The sequence below is a fragment of the Neofelis nebulosa genome, chromosome 3 (genome assembly GCF_028018385.1).
Source record: "Neofelis nebulosa isolate mNeoNeb1 chromosome 3, mNeoNeb1.pri, whole genome shotgun sequence".
Classification (NCBI taxonomy): domain Eukaryota; kingdom Metazoa; phylum Chordata; class Mammalia; order Carnivora; family Felidae; genus Neofelis; species Neofelis nebulosa.
Genome location: NC_080784.1, coordinates 35940682 through 35963275, shown reverse-complemented (window position 1 = coordinate 35963275; position 22594 = coordinate 35940682). Strand labels below are relative to the sequence as shown.

Genomic DNA, 22594 nt, shown 5'->3' with positions numbered 1-22594 from the left:
GCTTCCATTCAGCAAGCCCTCCCACCCCGCCCCCGTCCCCTGACTGTGCCAGTGCCCTGGTGTCTCTGCTGAGAGCCGTCACCAGTGGTCTCCTCTGGGGGAACCATCCTCATTTGCCCTCAGCTTTTGTAGATTTAGTGGGGTTACCCAAGGTCACTGGTTCAAGGATAGGCATGTGATCTAAGCAGGACAAATCCTGGGATTTCTAATGGATGAAAAGTGTCAATCTATTTTCACTGGGATTGATAAACTAGTAAAAACAAATCTGAAGCTAATGGGGTTGTCTTTGCCACCACAAGGAGAGTCTATTTACACATAAAACCAGCATAGAAAAAAGTAGAGAAAGGGAAAAATAGATTTCTGGTGACATTGTTTGGGCACCTGGATCCAGCCATGCCTGAAGCTATTCCTGGAGTTTTCATTTTGTGAACCAATAGTTTCTTCCCTCTTTTGGCACGAGCTGGTTAGAGTTAGCTTTTGCCACTCATCACTGACAGTCTCAACTAAAGAGATACTTCACTTGCAGACTTGATGAGAACTTTAAATGAAATGACACACAAATAGTACCCAGCATAAAGTGGGTACCACTCGATTAATGGTGTTTTTTAATAACCCTGAATCACCTCGTCAAATGTCAGTTAAATTTACAAAAAAAAAAAAAAAACCAAACAAACCCAAAACCCTCTAGTTCTATAGTAGTAGAATATTACGTTTCTTTCCTTTGTTTCTACCACTTTGACCAATTTTTTCTTTGTGAAATCTCTACTCTCCTTGGCTTTCTTAACCACAGTCCTTGCCCTTCATAAGTCTCCAGGTTTTCTGTCCTGCCCCACCTCTGGACTGAGACAGGGTGGGAAATTTCACGATCTGGAAGGAGTGATGTTTTCTCTTCATTATATGCCCACACCCCAGGACAATCGGTGTCAACTAAAAGGAATCAAATGCAGATTTCCCAAACTTGCTTCAAACCAAGTACGCCAGGTACTCAGAAAAGTCTGCACTGCCATCTAGTGGACATATGCTATAACATCAGGCGGAATGGAGTCCTTTACTGAGAATCTCTCCTAGGACAGTCACTGGACTGAGAATGTGGTTGATCTCATTACTTTTCAGTGGCAAAGCCAAGGACAAGTGAATTAATGGTGAAGGTCAAGCATCTAGTCCCCACCGGGCAGCATTACACTCTTCCTTACAGGACTGGGTTCCTTCCCCGCAGCCCTCCACCTCCTGTTCCAAGTGTTAGAATCACAGTGGCCTATATCTCCTCTGCTTCTCCCACATGTCCACTGGTGTGCCCCAGGCCAGAGGTCTCCAAGGGAGAAGGGCTGACATGTGCATGTGTGTGTGTTCACGTGCATGCATGTTCATGTGCGTGAGGCTTGGGAGGGTTGAGAGAGAGAGACTCAGAGGCCTTCTCGTCACTTGCTTGCTTAGCCTCCCAGAAGAAAGGATGTTTTGTCAAGGTTGCAAACACAATAGCCTGTCAAAGCTTCATGTTTTCAATCTCATCAATTGTGAGACACATCACAATCTACTGGTTCCCTGATAGTGAAAACTGTTTAAGAAAGAGAAGCATCTACCCTCCACATCTGAGTAAACTTGCAAATTCCCTCGCCCCAGAACTTGTTATTTTGTTGTTTATGTAGTCACTGCCACCAGGCCTGGACTGACAGAGGGGAAGAGCCGGCGGTGGCCTCTCCCTGCCGCAGTGCACAAAGGGGACCAGAAGGCTGTGCATATGGTGTGCATGTGGTCACATCCTGACCATGGCCCTTCAGCCTCCACCCATTTGTGACCTGGATCCTGGACACATCACAGTCCTTTTATGTAGGTTGATATTGGCATCTCCTACTAAAACACAGCAGACAAAGCAAGGTTGCCATCCTCTCCTGACACTGTGGGGGCTCAGTGTGACCCAGGAATCAACGAAGAGAGAAACAGTGACCGGAACACTGGAGCAGCTCCCCCAGGACATGCTCTGGCCAGTGGGAGCGGCAGCCACAGTCCACTTTCTACTTCCATGGCCCTGCCCCAGGCTTACTACACCCCCAAACCAAGGGAAGCTTCCAGAACAAGATAGTACTAACCATTTCCTAGAGGAAAGAATAGTTATTTCCAATTCCTAAAAGAGCTTCAATCTTCTATTTCAGACAAGTTTGAGCAAACGTTCCGGTGTGTTTCATACAGCGACGATGGAGTCAAGGCGCACTGTTCTGCTTGTTTAGCTACGTGAGAAGCCCTGCCCATTACTAGTTAGCTCCTCCCCATTCGCCAGCCACCTTGAACCTTGAAAAGGACTCCCTACACCCCCTCTCTCTTCCTTTTCTCTGCTGACTTCAAAGCACACATCAGCCGGTCTCCACATAAACTGACGAGCCAGGCTCTGGGGCCCAGGGGCTGCAGGAGCAGGGAAAGATCCTGGCAGAGCTGCCCCACAGTCCCACTAAGGCTTCCGGTCTGCAGCCCTCCAACCGACCCCACCCTCCTCCAAGGCCATGGGGCTGCTCTGAGGCAGGCGCATCCTATGGCATCAGCCACCTGGTACCACCAGACCCAACCCAGAGGGCCTTGCTTGAAGTCACACAAATGAGCAAGCTCAGAGGGAAACCAAGACCCACGGCCCTCCCGCTCCAGGCTTTTGCTCACTCACCTCCAAGGCCCCAGGGAACTTGACAATGGGCTCATCCCAGTGGGTGATCTTCTGTCTGTAATTGTTGCAGTCGGGGACAAACATGCAGCCAATGTTCCCCAGTTCTGGGTAGAAAACTTCAAGGCCCCTGTGGAGAGAAGGAGATAGTCAGGGGGAGTCTGGCAGGTTCAAAGCCTTCAGTCTAGCCCCATTGGAAATGTAGAGTCAAGTGGGATGGAATCCTAGGCCTGCTCCCAACTAGTCGTGGTCACTAACTAGCGTGACTGGTGTGACCTGAGAGTTACTTGACCTCTTGGTGACTCATTTTCTTCACCTGTAGAATGGGGACACACCTGAAGTATTGGTGTGAGGAGTAAAGTAGGTGATCAACGTTTACAACAGAGCCAGCAAGTCGTCAGGGGTCAGAAAGTGTGAACTATCATCTGTATTGACTTCTCAAAAAGAGCATGCATCCTTAGACAAACCTGGTCCGTGTCTTTAAAGTAGGATTGCGTTTATAAGAACAATATTTGCACATTGCTTTTCGGGGAGGTTCTCTTTACATCAAGAAAGGTTTAGCAAATTAGCACATCCTTCTTCACGGGCACAGACGTTCGTCAACCCTAAACAAATCAAGATTCTCTGTATGTCTGGAAACCTCACCAATAGTTAAATAATCCACATCTTTGGGTCAAGCATTGCCCAATAACCTAGGCTCTCCACCTACCGTTCCCTGCTCTTTCAAAATGCAAATATCTCCTAGGAGGTAAAATATCTGGTCACTAAGACTGTAGTACGAATCCATTTATCTATTTTTTTCCCTGCAAAGAAGGCCTGAATAGCAAGAATGCTCTGAGAATTGAGTTCACTGGAAGGGCTGATCCCATAACTTCACCAGGGTTAGCCTTAAGGGCTTACCTGTATCTGAGCCTCAGGGATGTATACCAGGCTGGGATGTCAAAAAGATATTTAAAAATAACAACAACAACAACAACAACAACAACAAAAACCTTGCCCTTCCTCTCTGTCCTTCTGTCACTTTATATCACCAAGACCCAGGATCTCTATAGGGTGCATTGGGTTAAGATGATTCGCTGACAGAGAAGGGGTGAATTCCTAGCCTTGCCCAAAGTCCAGCTTGGCTGACCAGCTCCACACCCTGCCAGTGGTCACCCAGAGCTGGCCATGATTCCCTTGCTGGAGGTAATGCCTGGAGGAGACCCGGTGCGAGTATAATGGGGGAGTAGATCCGGAGGGGGAGCTCCTGAGTTCTGGACCTGGGGAGAAAGGCAAGGCCTGCCTTCCAGTGGGAGGGAACTCACATTCTCCTCCTGTCCCACCCTTCCAGTGGCTCCTGAGGGCCAGAGCCTGCAACACTGAGCAGACACAGGACATCCTGTGGGCCAGCACCCCACCCCACCCCAAGCCAGCCTCAGGCCAGTTAGCTGAACTTCCGGTTTGCTGAGCACACTTGTTTCTTCTACCTCTTGGCAAGTTTACAGTAATTCCTTTGGAGGCCATGGTTTGAATGGCTTTTGAACAAGTTTTAGAGGACGGGTTTTCATTTTTCTTCCCAGCAACATTTTGGTTGTTCTGCCAAACAGCTCCCTGCCACTGCGGCTGGCGAGACCCAAGGCTGAGAGAGGGGACCCTCCACTGGCAGAGAGTTGGAGAGTCAGCACATAGCCCGGACTGGGAAAGGCCACGGGGCAGGCAGGATGGAAATGGAGGAACACAGAGGCCTCTCCCAGGAAACGAGTGGGTTTACTTATTTTATCCTGGTAGAATTGCTGCAAATGTTTAAACAGTTAATCAAAATCAGCAAGCTGACGTTTGGCGAGTGGGCCTAAAGGGTAGGTGCCAGGGGACCAGGGATTAGGTCCCTGCCGCCAGCCCCTGTCACACCACAGGGCGCTGCCAGCCCAGCATCTGAAAACTACATGTTACTCCACACAGCAGGCCATGCCAGGGGGCCATGTGCAGAACTCTGTTCTGTTCAGCAGTTTTACCAAAGGCTTGGATCAGGACACAGAAGGCAAATTTATTTGAATTGTGAGTGGCACAAAGTTGATTAATAACAACGATCAAATTGGTCGTTGATTAAAATTAACAGACGGGGGTCGCCTGGGTGGCTCAGTCGGTTAAGTGGCCGACTTCCCCTGAGGTCATGATCTCACGGTCTGTGAATTTGAGCCCCGCATTGGGCTCTGTGCTGACAGTTCAGAGCCTGGAGGCTGCTTCTGTTTCTGTGTCTCCCTCTCTCTTTGCCCCTCCTCCATTCGCACTCTGTCTCTCTCTGCCTTTCAAAAAACATGAATAAATGTTAAAAAGAAAAAAAAAAAACTAACAGATGATTGGAGTGCCTGCGTGGCTCTGTTGGTTAAGCGTCCGACTCTGACTCAGGTCATGATCTCACGGTTCATGAGTTCAAGTTCTGCGTCGGGCTCTGTGATGACAGCTCAGAGCCCGGAGCCTACTTGGGATTCTGTGTCTCCCTCTCTCTGCCCCTCGCGCTCTCTCCCTCCCTCAAAAATAAATAAACATAAAAACAAAAAGTAACAGATGATCAAATCAGCCTAAAGAAAGATCTGGACAGGCCTGAGATGAACTGAATCCAAAATTAAACTTAGTTAGAATACACTTGACACCTTGTGCCATCTTCCTGCAGTGCCCTTCCTGCTCGTGGGGTACTTCACATGGGACACATTCTATTTCCATCCCCAGATTTGGGACATTTCCTGGTCAACTTCACAAGACCAAGAGGCACCTGAGAGGACGGGGGAAGGGGCAGGGGCTCTGGTCCCAGCGTGGTCACTATCTCACATTGCTTTGGGGGCAGGGTGGGGGATGGGGTGGAGGGAAGGGAATGGCATGATGGGCATTATTTCATTTCCTACCACGCCTCAAATCGGCTGTTATCATTATTCTTATCTCCCAAATGAGTAAACCGAGGCCCAAAAGAAAGTTAAGGAACTAGCACAGGGTCTCATCGTTGGTGAACTACGGGGACAGGGACATGGGTGTGGCAGGCAGCCAGCATCATGTCCCCAGAGATCCCCGCCTCCTGGTCCTCCCACCCTAGTGGGACCCCTCCCTCCCCTTGAACGGGGGCTGGATTTAGTGACTTGATTCTAACAGAGCAGATCCGGCAGCAGCGCGGGATGTCACTTCCAAGATCACGTTATAAGAAGACTGTGGCTTGTCTCACAGGCTCTGCCCCTGAGATCCTGGCTCTGTGGGAAGCCTCCGCTGTGTGGTGAACAGCCCCACGGAGAGGCCACATGGCAAGGGCCCGAGACCTGTCAACACCCACATTAGCGAGCTCGGGAGCAGAGCACCCCGCCCCAGCCAGTCCGCTCTGCAGACGAGGCCGCGGCCGCGGGTGAGCCCTTGCTGCCCAGCCGGGCGCTGCCCAGAGCAAATGGGACACAAGTGTGAGTGGCCGCCACGTTTGGGGTGACTTGTGCAGCGGTGGAGAACTACTCCAGCGGCTTGTCTGCCGTCTGCTGTGCCACACGGCTTCCCTAGGGAGTCACTCGGTGTCTCCAGGCTTCCGACTAGTAGTGACCCAAGTCCCCTCAGCTTTGTAAGACGCGGATCAGAGAGAGACGGCTCCGGGGCTATACCTGTGGAAAGGGCTCAGAATTCCAGTGGCCTAAAAGTGAGGTTGACAAGCAGGCCCATGGAGGTGAGGCCACCTGGACAGAGGTCCAAGGGGGCTCGGTGGGCGCACAGTTCTCGGTGTCAAAGTGTGGGGCGCCACCTTCGGAAAAGAGCAATGGGTCTGTCTCCAACCTCCGCTCGTGGAAGTGGGGCCCAGAACCAAGGCCCTCCGAGGAGGAACTGACGACGAAGATGGGAGCCCAGCTGAGAAGAGCTGCGGGTGGAGGCAGGCAGCGTAACCCCCCAACGTCTGAAGGAGCCTCAAGAGGAAGAGAAACTAGGGGCGCCTGGGTGGTTCAGTTACGTGTCCAACTTCAGCGCAGGTCATGAGCTCCCAGGTCGTGGGTTCCAGCCCCGCATCAGGCTCTGTGCTGACAGCTCGGAGCCCGGAGCCCCCTTCAGATTCTGTGTCTCCCTCTGTCTCTGCCCTCCCCTGTTCTTGCTCTGTCTCTCAAAAATAAATAAACATTAAAAAAAAAAGAGGAAGAAGAGCTAGACTCGTTCCATGCAGTGTGCAGGACAACACTAGAAGGGATGGGGTGAAGTTAAAGAAAGGCAACCCCTGCCTCGAGTGGGGATGCAGCTTCTGGGGGGGGGGGGCTTTCAGCACAGGCCAGAGGGCTTTGGCGGGGTGGGGGGGAAGGGGGGGCTCCCAGCCAGGGGAGCTGATGCAGCGGGAGGGCGTTGTTGAATAGACGCACCCACAGGGTGTGGGTTAGACTGTCGTTCTCTCGCTGCTGAGACTGAACCTGAGTTCTGATCTCAGGGTTTTGTCAGGGGTCGGTAAGCTGTAACCCCGGAAGAGCTTTTCCCTTAACGGTGTCTTCCTACTGCTTGTCCCTGTACATGAACTTCCTCCTTTCTAGATTAATACCCTCAGGTGTTAAGGCCTGACTTCAAAAATTCCCTATTCGGGACGCCTGGGTGGCTCAGTTGGTTGAGCGTCTGACTCTTGATTTGGGCTCAGGTCATGATCCCAAAGTCCTGGGATCCAGCCATGCATCAGGCTCAGCACTGAGCGCGGAGCCTGCTTAAGATCCTCCCCCCCCCCCCGCCCATCCCCCACTTGTGCATGTGGTCAGGTGTGCGTTCTCTCTCTCTAAAAACTTTTTTAATGTTTATTTATTTTTGAGAGAAAGAGAGAGAGCATGAACGGGTAAGGAACAAAGACAGAGGGAGACTCAGAATCCAAAGCAGGCTCCAGGCTCTGAGCTGTCGGCACTGAGACCAATGCGGGGCTTGAACCATGAACTGTGAGATCACGACCTGAGCTGAAGTAGGACATTTAACCGACTGAAACACCCAGGCGCCCCCCTCTCTCTCTCTTTCTAAATATATATATAATATATATATTTTTCTCTCTCTCTCTATTAGACTCTACCTAATAATGAGAGGAGTGGCTTCTTGGGGGGTGGGGAGATCTCTTGAAGAGGTCAGGTGAGGGGGCCCTGGCACAGGACATCCTGATCTCTCCTCAGGGGTCTGACGTATCCATAATGTGTTCTCAGTGATGATCTTTCACAAACAAAGGCCTTCAGAGGTAATAAAGACAAACTTCCCCTTTTGCAGTGACGGTTTATAACCAGTCATTTCCTAGCACACAACCATAGTGTGGCAAGTTTGCGTTTCTCAAGCTGGGGGTCTCCTGGTGGACTCCAGGGAGTCCTGAGAGAACCTCCTGTAATGGAGTGAGTTCCAGTTGCCCCTCCCCCAGAATTCATATGCCGAACCCCAGCCCCCTGGTGTGATGACATTATGAGGTGGGGCGTCCGGGAGGGGCCTTCCACTGTGTGAGGGGACAGTGGGAAGACATCCATCTCGGAATCAGGAAGCAGGTTCTCCCCAGACGTGGAAACTGCTGCCACCTCGATCTGGGACTTCCCAACCTCCAGGAGGAGAAGTAAATTTCTGCTGTTCATAAGGCACCTTGCCCTTCTAGAACTTTGTTATAGCAGCCCAAGTGCCCTGAGACAGCTCCCCTTCACTCCAGTTGGAGAAGCTCCAAAGATGGGTAGGGAAAGGGCATTGAGTGTAGAGCCAAACAAGGGGGGCTGGATCCAGGCTCTGCCACTGGCGAGGTGTGTGAGCTCTGTGGACCGGTTCTTCAGTCTGGGGGGTTCCGCGGCTGCAAGGTGAGAATGGTGATACGTGCCTGGTGGGTTCGTGATAACGGGAAATGAGCCAAGGAGGCTAGGCACCAGCGGAACTCCTGGCATACAATGGATGCCCCAGAGCCCTCAGGCGTACCATAGTGCACAGGTCCCCAGGGCACCAGCGTGTGGATGTCTGCAGGGCAGAGCCTAGGGCAGCCGGGGCCCAGGCGGGCCGCCCCCGGTGACCACGCACATGGTCATTTTCTAAGTGTGCCGCAGTGAGCGTGGGAGGCACGGAGGCACCCCATAATGGGGCCTGATTGTGGCCCCGCCCAGCTGACCCCCCCCCCCCCCCCCGGGCTCATGGGGACTTGATCTTCTGCCCTACCAGAGTTAAACGGCTACCCACCCCCAGGAAGGCTCCGCTCAGCAGAGTACCTAGAGGACTGGAGCCCACATGTGAGATGCAGCCGTGTTCGCTCCTCCCACTCAAAACTCCATTTAGAACTGTTTGGCCATAGTTTTAGAAATGTACTGATAAGAGCACAGAGCAAAATGTGTGTTAGCTTTTGGGAGAGGGAGGGGTTTTAACTACCTAACTTTTTCAGGGAAAACATGTATTTATCTTTCTAAAAGTTAACATTTGTAAGAATTCAAGTGTACCCAAGGAGGCAGAGCAGGAAATAAGAGTTCTTCCCTCCTCTCTCACTTCCGATGGCTTCAGTGGGATGCCAGGCTCCTTTGCCACCAAACTGGCAGAGGGGTTGGCAGCAAAGCAGCCTGGGCAGCCCTCAGGACGAGCCAGGAGCCCAGGACAATTAAGACTGGCTTTTCTAACGGGCAGTCAGTGAGGAGAGAGCTGAACTCTGACACAGGCAGGAGGAGCTTGGGTCCTCAGAAGGGAAAAAGCCCGCCTCTGAGGCCCAGCCTCCTCTCTAGACAACACCCAGTGGCCACGCTCCTTAAAGGCCCACCTGCCCCACACTCCCAGCGCCTCCTTACTGAAAAGCAAACAGCCACTTCTCACACAGGGAGGGTCCAATCCCATACCCTCTGTGGACTGCCACTGTTCTTTAAAATGCCTCTTTGTTGGGGGAAGGGAGCATTCCGGGCTGTGGGGAGGGATGGTCTCTCTTGGGTGCCAGCAGGGAGGGTGAGGCCAATCCCTCAGGTTTGGAGGCCCCCCTGGAGTATAAAGGGGAGCTGACTGTATCTGTATATACCCTCTGGGTCCGGGAGACCACCGTCTGGAAGGTAGGAGCCTGTCTCCAGTTCTTTCCTTAATGCTGGCCTCCATTGAGGTGGTCTCCAGGGCTCAGTGATTTTCTACCTGCCCACAAAGGCCACTTAGGAGACAACGCTCCCTGGTTCTGCAAACACCCCTCCTGGAGATCTCAACCCCCATTTTGCCCTGCCTGGTTGCTTCCCGGGCCCCACCAGCCTTACTTGCAGAGGACAGCATCGGTGTCAGACAGGGCCTCGTACATACACATGTCGCCGTCCTCCTCGTCTCTGGGGACCACCATTGTGAGACCCAGAAACAGTGCCACCGTGGCCAGCTTCATTGTCCAGCCCATGGATACCTGGAACACAAGGGACTTTTAGAGCTGCGGGGCCCTCTGCAGGGAGCGCCCTTCTCACCCTGTGGCCTCCACCCCCAGGGGACTCACTTGGAGGAACAGGGACCTCTGGTAAGCAGAAGGAGAAGGGCAGGCAGCTGCCTGGGCTCCCGCAGCTAATCTGCCACCCGGACACAAATACCTTGGGAGGACCTGGGCCTACTCCAACCCGGGCTCAATTTGCAGTCCTGGCTGAGGCCCCTCCTCTGTCAGAGCAAGGCTTTGCTGTCCTCTAATCCCGGCTGCCAGGGCAGAGAGCAAGCTGCGAAGCAGAAGGGCTTATATAAGCCTCTCACCCCACCCAGATCCTCATCTTGTCCCCCACCACTCGCCCCGTGTGTGATCAGTGGGCCATGGGCCAGCCTGCTTCTTTGGCTTTAAGGCAAACTCTGGGAAGCTGATGACCCCAGGCTTTAAGCTGGGGGCGGGTTCCGGGGAGCCTGCAAGAGCAAGACCTTGGTTGTTTTTCCAGGAGCAGGGGTTGGGCTGGGCTGTGCGCCGGAGACAGCTCTGCTTCTCCTGCCCACAGTTCCCATGCCACCTGCCTTGACGGCCTTGGGGCTGACGGACGGTCGGTGGTTGGATGCAGTGACCCTGTGCAGGAAGGGCTGCCGCACTTAGGGCCGCCCTGGCCCCGAGGCCAGCTCCAAAGGGCCAGCTGAGGACAGAAGGGCTCCTCCGACTGCACCTTGCAGCAGTGCTGAACTCAGCAGTCTCCCAAAATAATAGTCTCCGGAGAAGAAACCGGCAGGGCTGCTGGGGAAGGGAGCAGCTTGCACAGTGCCAGTGAGGTGCCGGCTGGGCGGAAGGGGGGAGCAGCCTGTAGGAAGTTGTGTGTGGGACTCTGATTGGAACCAGAGAGGGCAGGGGAAGATCACAGGCAGTTCTCCCACGGCCTTTCCAGTTGATCTGTGCTCTGTCTTCTCTGAGATGGGGTGTGGGGGTGTGCTGGGGAATGTTCTAGCAGCTGGGAACTGAGGACTCTCGTGTTCTGCTCTGAGCCCCGCCAGGCTGCTTGGGTAGGGGAGTGGGGACTATGCCTCTCTAAGATGCTCCATTTCTCCCTTTCATAAAAGAGTATAATGACCCGTTGCTCCTGTGCCTTGCTAAGGAAGATGAGATCATAGCTATAAAGTTTACACAGCTTAAGCTTTAGAGAAACTATTTCAGCATAGCTGGCTTTCCAATTGAATTCCTGCATCCAGGATCCCAACTTCTAGCAAAAAGCTCTTCTTTGGGGCTATTAATTAAACACATTTCTCAATCATTAGAGTCCCTGATGTATGACTACAGCTCCCCCACAGAGGACTCATTCCCCAGATCTTCCCTACTGGAGGTGTCTCCTAGTAGCCTCCTCACAGGATGGCGGTGAGAATGGAATTGAACAAATTACGTTAAGGCCCTCAGTGAGGGATGACCCTCACCTACGGAATGCTCGATCATGTATGCATTCCCAATCCATTTCGCTATCAGGTACTGAGCACCTCCCATGTGCCAGGCCCTGTGTCTGCTCTATGGTGTAGGGACAGCATGGCCCCTGTTCTCATAGAGCTCACAGGATAGCCAGAGCCACAAGGACAATGCTGCCAGAATGGTCTTCAAAGGCCAAGAGACTCTGATCTTCAAAGTGGCAGCCGCTAGAGAAGCCAAAACTTTCCTCAATACCAATAGCTCTTAGTACCAAAAAGAAAAACCAAAAAACAAAAAAACACTGTCTGGAGGTGGGGAAGAGTCCCCAGGGTAGGGTTGCTCCTGCTGAGTCTGCTCAGGTCAGCAATGCTTCCTTACTCAGTATGTGGCAAGCTTTTATCATTGAATCCTTATGATATGATCCTTTGGAGTAGGTGCTATTCTTATCCCATTTTACAGAGGAGGAGACTGAGGTACAGATAGGTTAGCTAACTTGGACCTTGGTCACATGAGTCATAAGTGGAAGACCTGGGATTTGAACCCATGCCATCTGCTTCCAGACTACTTGCTTCTTAACCATTAACCACTCCTCTACTGCCCCCTCTTGGAGCTTGGCTGTCGCCCTTCTTTCCCTTCTGTTGCCCCCCTCTATTCCCTGTGTTCTTGGAACAAAGCCCAGAATCTCCTATGCCTGCATGATCTGGCTCCTCCTGCTTCTCTAGCTGTGACTCTCTACTCTCCGCTGCTTGAGGTTTAACTCCCGCTCATCCCTCCAGCTCCTTCCTGCCCCAGGGCCTTCCTCTGCACCGCCCTCACTTCCCGCCCCCTTTTGGTGGATAGTCAAAATGCCATTTCTTCGGAGAAATGCCCTGACACCTAGCTTCCGTTAAATTCCTGTTATACAGAATCATAGCTCCTTATTCCTTTCCTTGTGCTTATATGCTTGCAATGAATTCTTTTGTAATTACTTGCTTAAAGATTTGCTTGTGGTTCCCCCGCCCTTCAATCTACAAGCTTCGTGGAGGCTGTACTGAGTTTGCGTCCAGCATTCCCAGCACAGTGCCTGGTGAGTCTAGATGTCTAATAAATTACTGTTTGAATGCCTGACAAACCCACCACCTCTGTTTCTGACAGTCCTATTTTCACTTAATAGCTCCTAACTCAATAAACATCAGCAGGAAATAACCACTCAAATTGGCGCCTGGCCCTGGATCCTGTTTGATTATTTATCTAACTTTCTCTGGCTTGTTTTTGCAAAGAGATCTGACAGAGTGCAGTGGTTCTCGGTATTTTCGAATCTGATCTTTCTCTTGGGGATTCACAGAACTTCACTTCAAATGTGGAGTCCAAGATCTAGGAACCACATTCAAGCCCAGGAAGGTGCTGTGTCTCTTTCCCATTGCCAGCATGTTTTTCTCTACAGCCTTATTTCTGGAAACTCCCATCTCTAGATCCTGAGGTGGCCACCCTGGGAGTCCCCTTCTCTTCCTTTAGTCACCAGGGCTGGGACTACATCCAAACACTATCAGGTAGGCAGAGGCTGTTGACTTCCTGAGATGCCTTGATCCCTCCAAACCCAGGAATCTGCTGGGCCAGTGCTCCTAGAAGTCTTGACCCCCACCCCCTTCTATCCTTCCAAGCCTCCTGTGCCTAACAGCCCCTCACCCCCATCACTGCCCAGATGTTACCTTCCTTCTTTATCCAGACAGCCACTCATGCTTTCCCTCCCTCCAAAACCTTTCCATATGTGCCCTCTGAAATCTCTGAACTGCAGTTACTGAATTCCCCCTCTCTCTTTTCCTTCTGTTTTCATTAAGAAATTGAGATTCACAAGCCATAAGATCCACCCTTTTAACATGTACAATTCAGTGGTTTTAGTATAGAAATCACTAAAGGTTGTGCAACCATCACAAAGTAGCACAACCATCATCACTATCTAATTCCAGAACATTTTCATCACCCCCAAAAGAAGCCCCAAAGCAGAACTTATTAGCAGTTAGTCCCCATTCCTTCCTCTCCCAGTCCCCCAAGTCACTAATCTACTCTCTCTACCTTTGAGGATTTGCCTATTCTGGATGTTTCATATAAATGGAATCATACTACAGTTGACCCTTGAACAGCATGGGAATTAGGGATGCCAATCCCCTGTGCAGTTGAAAATCTGTGTATAACTTTTGACTCCCCCCAAATTTGACTACCGAGAGCCTACTGTTGTCTGGAAGCCTTGCTGATAACATAAATCGTTGATTAACACATATTTTGTGTTACATGTATTCTTACAGTACAGTAAGCTAGAGAAAAGAAAACATTATTAAGAAAATCGTAAGAAAGAGAAAATACATCTGTAGGCCTGTACTGTAAACAAATCACATATAGGTAGACCCATGCAGTTCAAACCGATGCCGTTCAAGGATCAACTGTGTATGTGTTCTCTTGTGACCAGCTTCTTTCACCCAGCATGTTTTCAAGGTTCATCCATGTTGTCAGTACTTCGTTATCTTTTATAGCTGAATTAATATTCCATTGTATGGATATGCCACGTTTTATTTACCCACTCATCGGTTGATGGACATTGAGTTATTTGGGGCTATTATGAACGATGCTATTATAAACATTTGTAGACATGTTTTTGTGTGTGAAAATATGCTTTCAATTTTCTTGAGTTATGCCCAGGAGTAGAATTGTTGGCTCATATGACAATTCCATGTATAACATTTTGAGGAACTACCAGTCTGTCTCCCAAAGTGGCCATTATATTTTATCTTTCTACTAGCAAGGAAGGTTCCAATTTCTTCACATCCTCACTAGGACTCCTTATTGTTTCTTTTTGATTATAGTGATCTGAGTGGGCATGAAATGGTATTACATGTGGTTTTGATTTGCATTTTCCTGATGACTAATGATATAGAACATCTTTTCATGAGTTTTTGCCTATTTATGTATCTTCTTTAGAGAAATATCCATTCAAATCCTTTGCCACTTTTCAAATAGGTTATCTTTTTATTGTTGAGTTAGACAAGTTCTTTATATATTTTGGATATTAGACACTGTGATTTATAAAAAATATATATTTGATATTCATCTCATTTTTTTGCACAGAGCTTCTAAAACCCTTGGAATTTCCTAAGTGATAAGAGTGATAAAGATGTCTTGACATTCATAATAACCCCTTTTCAACCATACCTAATTATATGGTAATGAGGTAACTTTTGGAAAGCACCTAAAAAGATGGGGGCTGGTTGCCAGTGAAATCAACCATATGATTGGAGGTTTGGGACTTTTAATTCTCCTTCTCCACCTTCAGGGAGGGGAGGGGCGCTGGAAGTGGAATCAATCATCAATGTCCAGTGATTTAGTCAATCATACCTATGTAATGAGACCTCCATTAAAAACTCAAAAGGATAGAGGTGAGGAGAGCTTCCAGGTTAGTGAACACTTGGAGATTTGGGGAAAGGATACAACTCAGAGAGAATAGCTCTGTGCCCCTTCTTACATACCTTGACCTATGCATCTCTTCTATCTGGCTATTTCTGAGTTACATCCTTTTGTAATAAACTAGTAATCTAGTTAAGTCAAATGTTTCTCTGAGTTCTGTGAGCCACTCTAACAAATTAATTGAACCCAAGGAGGAGGTTGTCGGAACCTCTAATCTACAGGTGGTAGGCCAGAAGCTCAGGTAATAGTCTGGAGTTACAATTGGCACCTGAGGGTAAGGGAACAGTCTTGTAGGACCAAGCCCTTATCCTGTGGAATCTAATGGTATCTCCAGGTAAATAGTGTCAGAATTGAGTTGAATTGTAGGACATCCAGCTAGTGTTAGAGAATTTCTTGATGTAGAGAAAAAACTCACACATTGGGATTGGTGCCAAAAATCATAGGCCTTCACCAGATATTTGATTTGTAAACATTTTCTCCCCTTCTATGGGTCATTTTTTTATTTTCTTGATTGTGTACTATGATGCAGAAAAGTTTTTAATTTCAGTGAAGTATGGTTTATCTATCTTTTCTTTTGTTGTCTGTGCTTTTGGTGTCATATCCAAGAAATTATCACAAATCCAATGTCATGAAGATTTTCCCCTACGTTTTCTTCCAAAAGTTTTCCAATCTTAGCTCTTACATTTACATCATCAATCCATTGTGACTTAATTTTTATATGTTGTGTTAGACAGAGGTCCAATTTCACTCTTTTGCATGTAGCTATCCAATTGGCCCAACATCATTTGCTGAAACGACTTTGCTTTCCCCATTGATATCCCTTCACCTCCACCTCTTGCCATAACCCGAATCTCCCTGACCCTTGAAAAGTTGCTTCTCTTGAAGTTCTTCAAAGTGTGGAATGCACAGTTTCTCACCCCCGACATGTCTGGGGACTGGGAGGTAAGATTGACTAGCTGTTCATTCCCCATTGCTGCTTCTATACCATGACTCCTCAGTCCTCTTGTCAAAATCTACACTTCTTGAGGCTTGCTCCATCTGAATCAATCCTAATTGGTATTATCTGCCTTCCTATCACTCCTCCTCACTGAAGACATTGTTACTTGGCATGGAAACTTTTCCCCTGTTCCAAGTCTTGATGTCAACACTGGGTGACATCCATATCCTCTTCCAACACCTTCTGTGCCCTCCTCTCCAGCCTCTTTTCTGATGGCAACTTCTTGGACACTGTCATCACTAAAAAACATTCCATCCCTAAAATCTTAAATTCAAGAAGCTATTCTGATAACAACCTCTTCTTTTTCTCTCACTTTGCTATTCCCATGACACTCAGTCTTTCATCTTATTCTGAACTCCAATCCCTTGACCACTGTCCTTTTTCTTTACTTATTCTGACTTGCTTCTCTCTGGTGCTTAGTTTCCTGTGATTCTTTGCTTCTACTATTCACTCACACCATCTTTTTTTCCATCTTCTTCATGTTGTGGCTGTTGGATGTAACTCCAGTTTTGAACCAGTCTGCCTGCTCCACTGTGTACCCTTGCTGCTCACCACTCCCACTTATCTTCTCAGTACCTTGTGCCTTCTACAGATCCTGGGGCAGGGGAATGTGGGGAAATATTGTGCTAAGTGAAAGAAGCCTGTCACAAAAGAACACATATTGTGTGATTCTTTTTATATGAAATGTCCAGAACAGGTATATATACATGGGCAGAAAATTGATTAGTGGTTGCCTAGAGCTGCGGGTGGGCAGGTGAGTGAATAGGGGAGATGGGAGTGATAGCTGAAGGGTATAGGGTTTCTTTTGGAGGTGATGAAAATGTTCTAACATTGTAGTGGTGATAGCACATTTCTGTAAATATACTAAAAACCATTGAATTATACACTTTAAAAAACATTAAATTATACATATTTAAATTATACCGTACAATTTGGTGAACTGTGTGGTATGTGAAATATATCTTAATAATGCTGTTTAAAGAAAAAACAGCCAGGTCACCTCAGCAAGATGATGTACTGGGAAGCTCCAAGCTCTCATTCCTCTATGGAAACTTCAAAACACACACACGCACGCACACACAACCCAAAACCAAACCAGCTAACTAACAAAACAAATTAAACTCCCAAAGCTGGCTGAGCTGTGAGCTCTGGAAAACAGTCAAAGGTCGAGAGCAACCAAGTGAATTCTCAGTCAAGGAAGCGTTGCCTTCAATATGGTAAGAAATTACATGGCATTTTCACTTGTCTTTGCCCCTACACTGTCCCCAGAATAATCCAGTCTTGGTTTAGAGGACACTGAAGCCCAGTTACCAATTTCCTCTCTCAAATAAGAGAAATCAGAGGGAGCAAAGAAAACCTTACTGCAGTGTTCTAACCTGTCTAGGGATTGCCTGAAGTACTGGTGTCTGTTTTGTCTAACTGAGATCTCAGGGAGAGTAAGGAGTGGAAATTGTTTATGAAAACTGCAGGGATACTACAGATCTTCAGATACTTGGGGCAAGACATTATTGATGAAGACATCTAAAGGACAATATAAGTCCCCAAAAGAAGCTAGGGTGAGATTCCTGGGGGGAAATTACAACATTTAAAAGAAGCTGTGTATATGGGGGAATTGAGAAAGCCACATTTATGTCCAGGCAAGACACATGCTCAGAAAAAAAAACAGAGAAGGTCTAAAGTTCTCATCTTGGGCTCACCCCTGGGCCCAGACCATGCCCATCTAATCAGTGAAGGTCTTCTCTGGCACATAGCCAGTCTGAAAAGACTGGGGAAAGTGGCTGCTTCTTTCAAATACCCAACTTTCAACAGCGACAGAAAAATCACAAAGAACAATAAAATGTAGCCCATTCAAAGGAATAAAATAAGTTGACATAAACAGTCCCTGAGAAAGCTCACACATCAAACTTATTAAAGACTTTAAAATAACTGTCTTAAATATATTCAAAGAGCTAAAGAAAAACATGAATCAATAACTAAAGGAAATCAGGAAGACAGTGAAACAGTATATGAACAAAATCAGAATATCAACAAAGTTTAGAAATTATAAAAACCAACAAAACAAATTATAGAGATAAAAAAATAAAATAACTGAGTGATAAATTTACTATAGGGGTTCAATAGCTTATTTGAGCAGAGATAAAAAAAGTAATCCATAAATTTAAAGATAAGAATGCTGAAATTATTGAGTCTGGGATCAGGAGCAAAAACAAAAAACAATGAAAAAAAATGAACAGAGCTTAAAAGACCCATGGGATACCATCAAGTAGACCGGTGTATGCATTATGAGAGTTCCAGAAGGAGAAAAGAGAGAAGGGAGCAGATGGATTATTTGAAGAAATAATGGCCAAAAACTTCCCAAATTTGATTAAACACATGAATCTGCAAATGCAAAGAGCTCAAGAAACACAAAGTAGAATAAACTAAAACACACTCATACCAGGATACATAATCAAACTGTTAAAAGCCAAAAAATGAATCTTGAAACCAGCAAGATAAAAGGGACATGTCATGTACAAGGTATCCTCTGCAAGACTGACAACTGATTTCTCAGAAGAAACCCTGGAGGCTGAAGGCATTGGGATGATATACAGTTGACCTTCAAGCAACAGAGGGGTTAGGTGCACTGACCCCCATGCAGTCAAATATCTGCATATAACTTTTGAACACCCCCCCCCAAAAAAAACTTAAGTACTAATAGCCTACCGTTGACTAGAGCCCTTACCGATAACATAAACAGTTGGTTAACACATAGTTTCGATGTTATACATATTACATACTGTAATCTTACAATAAAGTAAGCTAGAGAAAAGAAAATGTTATTAAGAAAACCACAAGGAAGAGAAAAAAACCCCACAAATAAGTGGATCCATGAAGGTCAAACCCATGTTATTTAAGGGTTAACTGTATTTAAAATATTTAGAGAAGAAACCTGTCAACCAAAAATTCTATATACAGCAAAACTGCCCTTAAAAAATGAGGGAGATATTAAGACATTCCCAGTTAAACAAAAACTGAGGGAATTCATTGCCACTAGAGATTCCCTGCAAAAAAAAAAAATGCTAATAAGAGTCATTTGGGTTGAAATGAAAGGACAGTAGATAGTAACTTGATGTTAGATAAAGATATAAAGATCTCAGGTAGAGGTAAATATATGGGCAAACATAAAAGCCAATAAATTTTGCATTGTAACTCCACTTTTTTAAAATATAGGATTTAAAAGACAAATGCACAAAAGTAATTATAAATCTTTGTTAGTGTACAGGTATATAAAAATATAATCTGTAACATCAGTAACATAAAGTAGGGGAGTGTAGCTACCTTTTGCGATTGGAGGTAAGCTGGTACCAATTTAAATTAGATTGTTATAATTTTAAGTTGTTATATATGATAGTCATGATACCCACAAAATATACCCATAGAATATACCAAAAAGAAATAAAAAGGGAATAAAAACATGTCACTACAAACTCAAAAAATTAAAGTGGAGGGAATATGTCTTAAGTAATTTTGTCAGGCTAACATTACTCCAATACCAAAACCAGACAAAGACATTACAAGAAAGGAAAACTAAAGACCAATATTCATTATGCATATTAATGTAAAAACCCTAGCAAACTGCATTAAGAAGCATATTAACAGGATTATACAACATGACCAAGTAAGAGTTGTTCCTGGAATGGAAGAAGGGTTCAACACATGAACATCAACCAATAGAATACACCACATTGACAGAATGAAGGAAAAAATCCACATGATTATCTCACTTGATGCAGAAAAAGCATTTGACAAAATTCAACAACTTTCTTGATAAACACTCAACAAACCCATAAAAACTTGATAAAAACTCAACAGCCTCAATATGATAAAGGCCATATATGGACTATCCATAGCTAACATCATACTCAATGGTGAAAGACTCAAAAATTTTTCCCAAAGATCTGGAACAAGATGAATGTATTAGTTTGTCAGTGCTGCCATAGCCACATATCACAGACTGGGTGGCTTAAGCAACAGGAACTTATTTTCTCACAATAAGGAGTTACTGCTTAATAGTTACAGACTTTTTGTTGGGGTAATGAATGTTTTGGAAATACATAGGGTGATAAAGTCTCAACATTGTGAATGTAATTAAAAAGAGTTAAAATGGTAAATTTTATATATATTTTAGTGCACACACACAATACACCAAGGAACCAGTGATTTATAGAGCCCACCTTAGAAAACTGACTTAATCCATTCTCCTCACTGTATAGACCACTTGATCAGCCTGTGTAGACTACTTTCCACATTCCCAATTGGCTATACTCTCTCTGACTCTAATGCCTTTGTACAAGCTGTTCTCTCTGTAAGAAGAGCCATTCTCTTCCACCACATGACCCAGATGGCTTTTGCTTATCCTTCACGTGTTATTTAAACATTAGTGAACCTTCCTTCAGTGAACCTTCTTAGATATCCTCTCCTACCCATATACAGTCTTCCACCATGATAGTATGTATCCAGACATTTTTATTTGTCATTTACTTGTGCTTATCTACCACTAGACTGTTACCTTTACGGAGGAAGAACCATATGTGTCCTGTGAAGTGCTGTGTCTGGCACCTAGCACAGTGCCTGAGAAACAGAAGGTGCTCTATTACCATTTAAATAAGGGAGGAGGGGAGCCTGGGTGGCTCAGTTGGCTGGCTGGGCAGCTGGGCGACCGACTTCAGCTCAGGCCATGATCTCATGGTCTGTGTGTTTGAGGGCTCTGTGCTGACAGCTCAGAGCCTGGAGCCTGTTTCAGATTCTGTGTCTCACTCTTTCTCTTCTCCTCCCCCCCTTGTGTTCTATCAAAAATAAATAAACATTCAATTTTTTAAAAAAATAAATAAGGAAGAAAATAAGGGAAAGAGGGGTGGACATAGGCCTCCATGAATTTAATATGTGTCTCACTTCAGTTTCAGGGGCAGGGTTTGTTTCTCCCTTAATAGCGTTCAGTGATACCTTCTTTCTGTTTTAGTTTCCTGTGCAGATATTTCATCCTGTGAGCACCCTAATTGTTTCTGTACCCCCCACAGTACTTTTAATAGAGTAGACACTTAAAAAATAAGCAAGCACGCACATTCAAAAACAATATGTTGCAAACAGAATATTCTAGCCTTTTGTTGTCTTTCATATGTAAAGAGTAGAAAAGGACCACAAAGTCTCCTAAAGTCTTTTAGTTCTCCACTAGAAAATTTTGCTTTTTATGTAACTTTCATTTCAGATGACCAATGTGGAAACTGTCTTGGAATGTAAAAGTATCAGAATGTAACTTTTGTTGTTATTTTAAGAAATGCTTGCTCTCCTTCTAGTCATGTTTTGAACTATAAATCTTTAACTTCTCAAACAGAAAATGCAGGAACTGGTGGTATTGACAGGGGTGGGGCAAAGGGGCAGTGGCAGAGAGAGCTCCAGAGTTGAATTTTCTAGCAGTTATGTTTCCCAAGAGTGAGGCAACTAGGAGAGTGTCTATGAGATAAGCCCAGCTCTGGCCCCTGACCCAAACACTCATTTTATCCAAGGTTTCTGCTGGACCTCCAACCAGAAATTGGGGGCTTGGGCCACTTCACTCCAGGAACATGAAGTCTCCTCTCTGAGAACCCCAGCTTGTTGGTCTCAGCAACCAACTGTTGACCTAATAAGCTCACTGCCTCAGCCTTATGATGTATGTATTAATGACTCACTTCATCCACAGAATGGAAAGGCCCAGATATGCTATGAAATGGTAGCATTTTCCAGGTTCATTTGCTGCCATATCATCCTCAGAAGAATGAATATTCTGTCTGTCCTCGTGGAGATGAGCATTGAATGTAGAGCCCACTGGAGCTACAGATTTACCCTCCTCCCCTCCTTTGGTGCACAGATTGGATGTCTAGTTCTGCCCACATGTCTTCACATGAGAAGAAAGAGGAATTCTTCTTCCTTGGAGGATGAAATCAGGACCTCGCAAAGGAAAGAAACTTCTAAGTCTGTTAGAAGTAAGGCCTAGCTGAACTGAAATCGGTAACGCTAATCCCAGTCCAGGACTCTAATAGTGAGAAATGTGCCAAGCAGTCCTTTCTGGGAAAGTTAGAGAAATGTTTGATGCTCAAACACAAGCATGCAGAAATGCCCTGAGTAATGGCCTCAAACCATACAAGGGTAAAGAAATCGGAAATATGACCTAAACACTAATTCTCTTAAATTCTCTAGGCCACAGTTCTCATCCTTGAGAACTTCTCATTCTCTCTGTCTCTGTCTGTCTGGTCATTATGGAAAGTTCCTTCCTCGCATCAACCGGAGTGAAGAGCCCCTTTCACTTACCCAGAGCAGTGTAGGAGTTATTGGGCAGTGGCTGCAGGGAGGTGAGAAATCTTGGCAGGTTTCTGGGCTGGACAAGGTGGGAAGCAAGTTCCCTCCAGGATGCCCCACAGATTGGGCCCTTAAGGTGATCAGGGTCTGCCAGTGTTGAGAATATGGGAGTTTTGGGAGAGGCTCCTGGAGTGCCAGGAGAGGAGGCAGCAGTTGGCCGTTGGGGAGGCAGTTGGGGAAAGTTCCAGGAAGTTCCAGGAAGCACCTAACATGAGGAGTGGGTAAGAATAGGAAAAGAAGAATGGGTGGGTTTTCCAGCATTCCCTTTTCCAAGGATTCTAAAGTCAAGAGCAAAAATCACGGAGTTGGAGACAATTCTCTTACCATTTCTCCTACCTTTCAGGATACACTGTGAGACAAGCTGAAGAGGCACCAT

At 46.6% G+C, this 22594-nt stretch overlaps 1 protein-coding gene across 4 annotated transcripts in view; it reads right to left on the bottom strand.

The window, feature by feature from the left end:
• Positions 1-22382, bottom strand: part of PEBP4 (phosphatidylethanolamine binding protein 4) — a 215013-nt gene extending 192631 nt beyond the window's left edge. The window contains exons 1-4 of one of the 4 annotated variants that reach the window (XM_058720332.1): positions 22171-22382; positions 10072-10266; positions 9832-9968; positions 2651-2777 (exon numbers count right to left, since the gene is read on the bottom strand). In XM_058720332.1, the coding sequence (XP_058576315.1) occupies positions 2651-2777; positions 9832-9962 (258 nt within the window). In that variant the 5' untranslated portion in view covers positions 9963-9968; positions 10072-10266; positions 22171-22382. Of the gene's footprint in view, positions 1-2650; positions 2778-9831; positions 9969-10055; positions 10267-22170 lie in introns of all 4 variants that reach the window. The other 3 variants (XM_058720330.1, XM_058720331.1, XM_058720333.1) reach the window with 3 other exon arrangements.
• Positions 22383-22594: the final 212 nt, after the last annotated feature.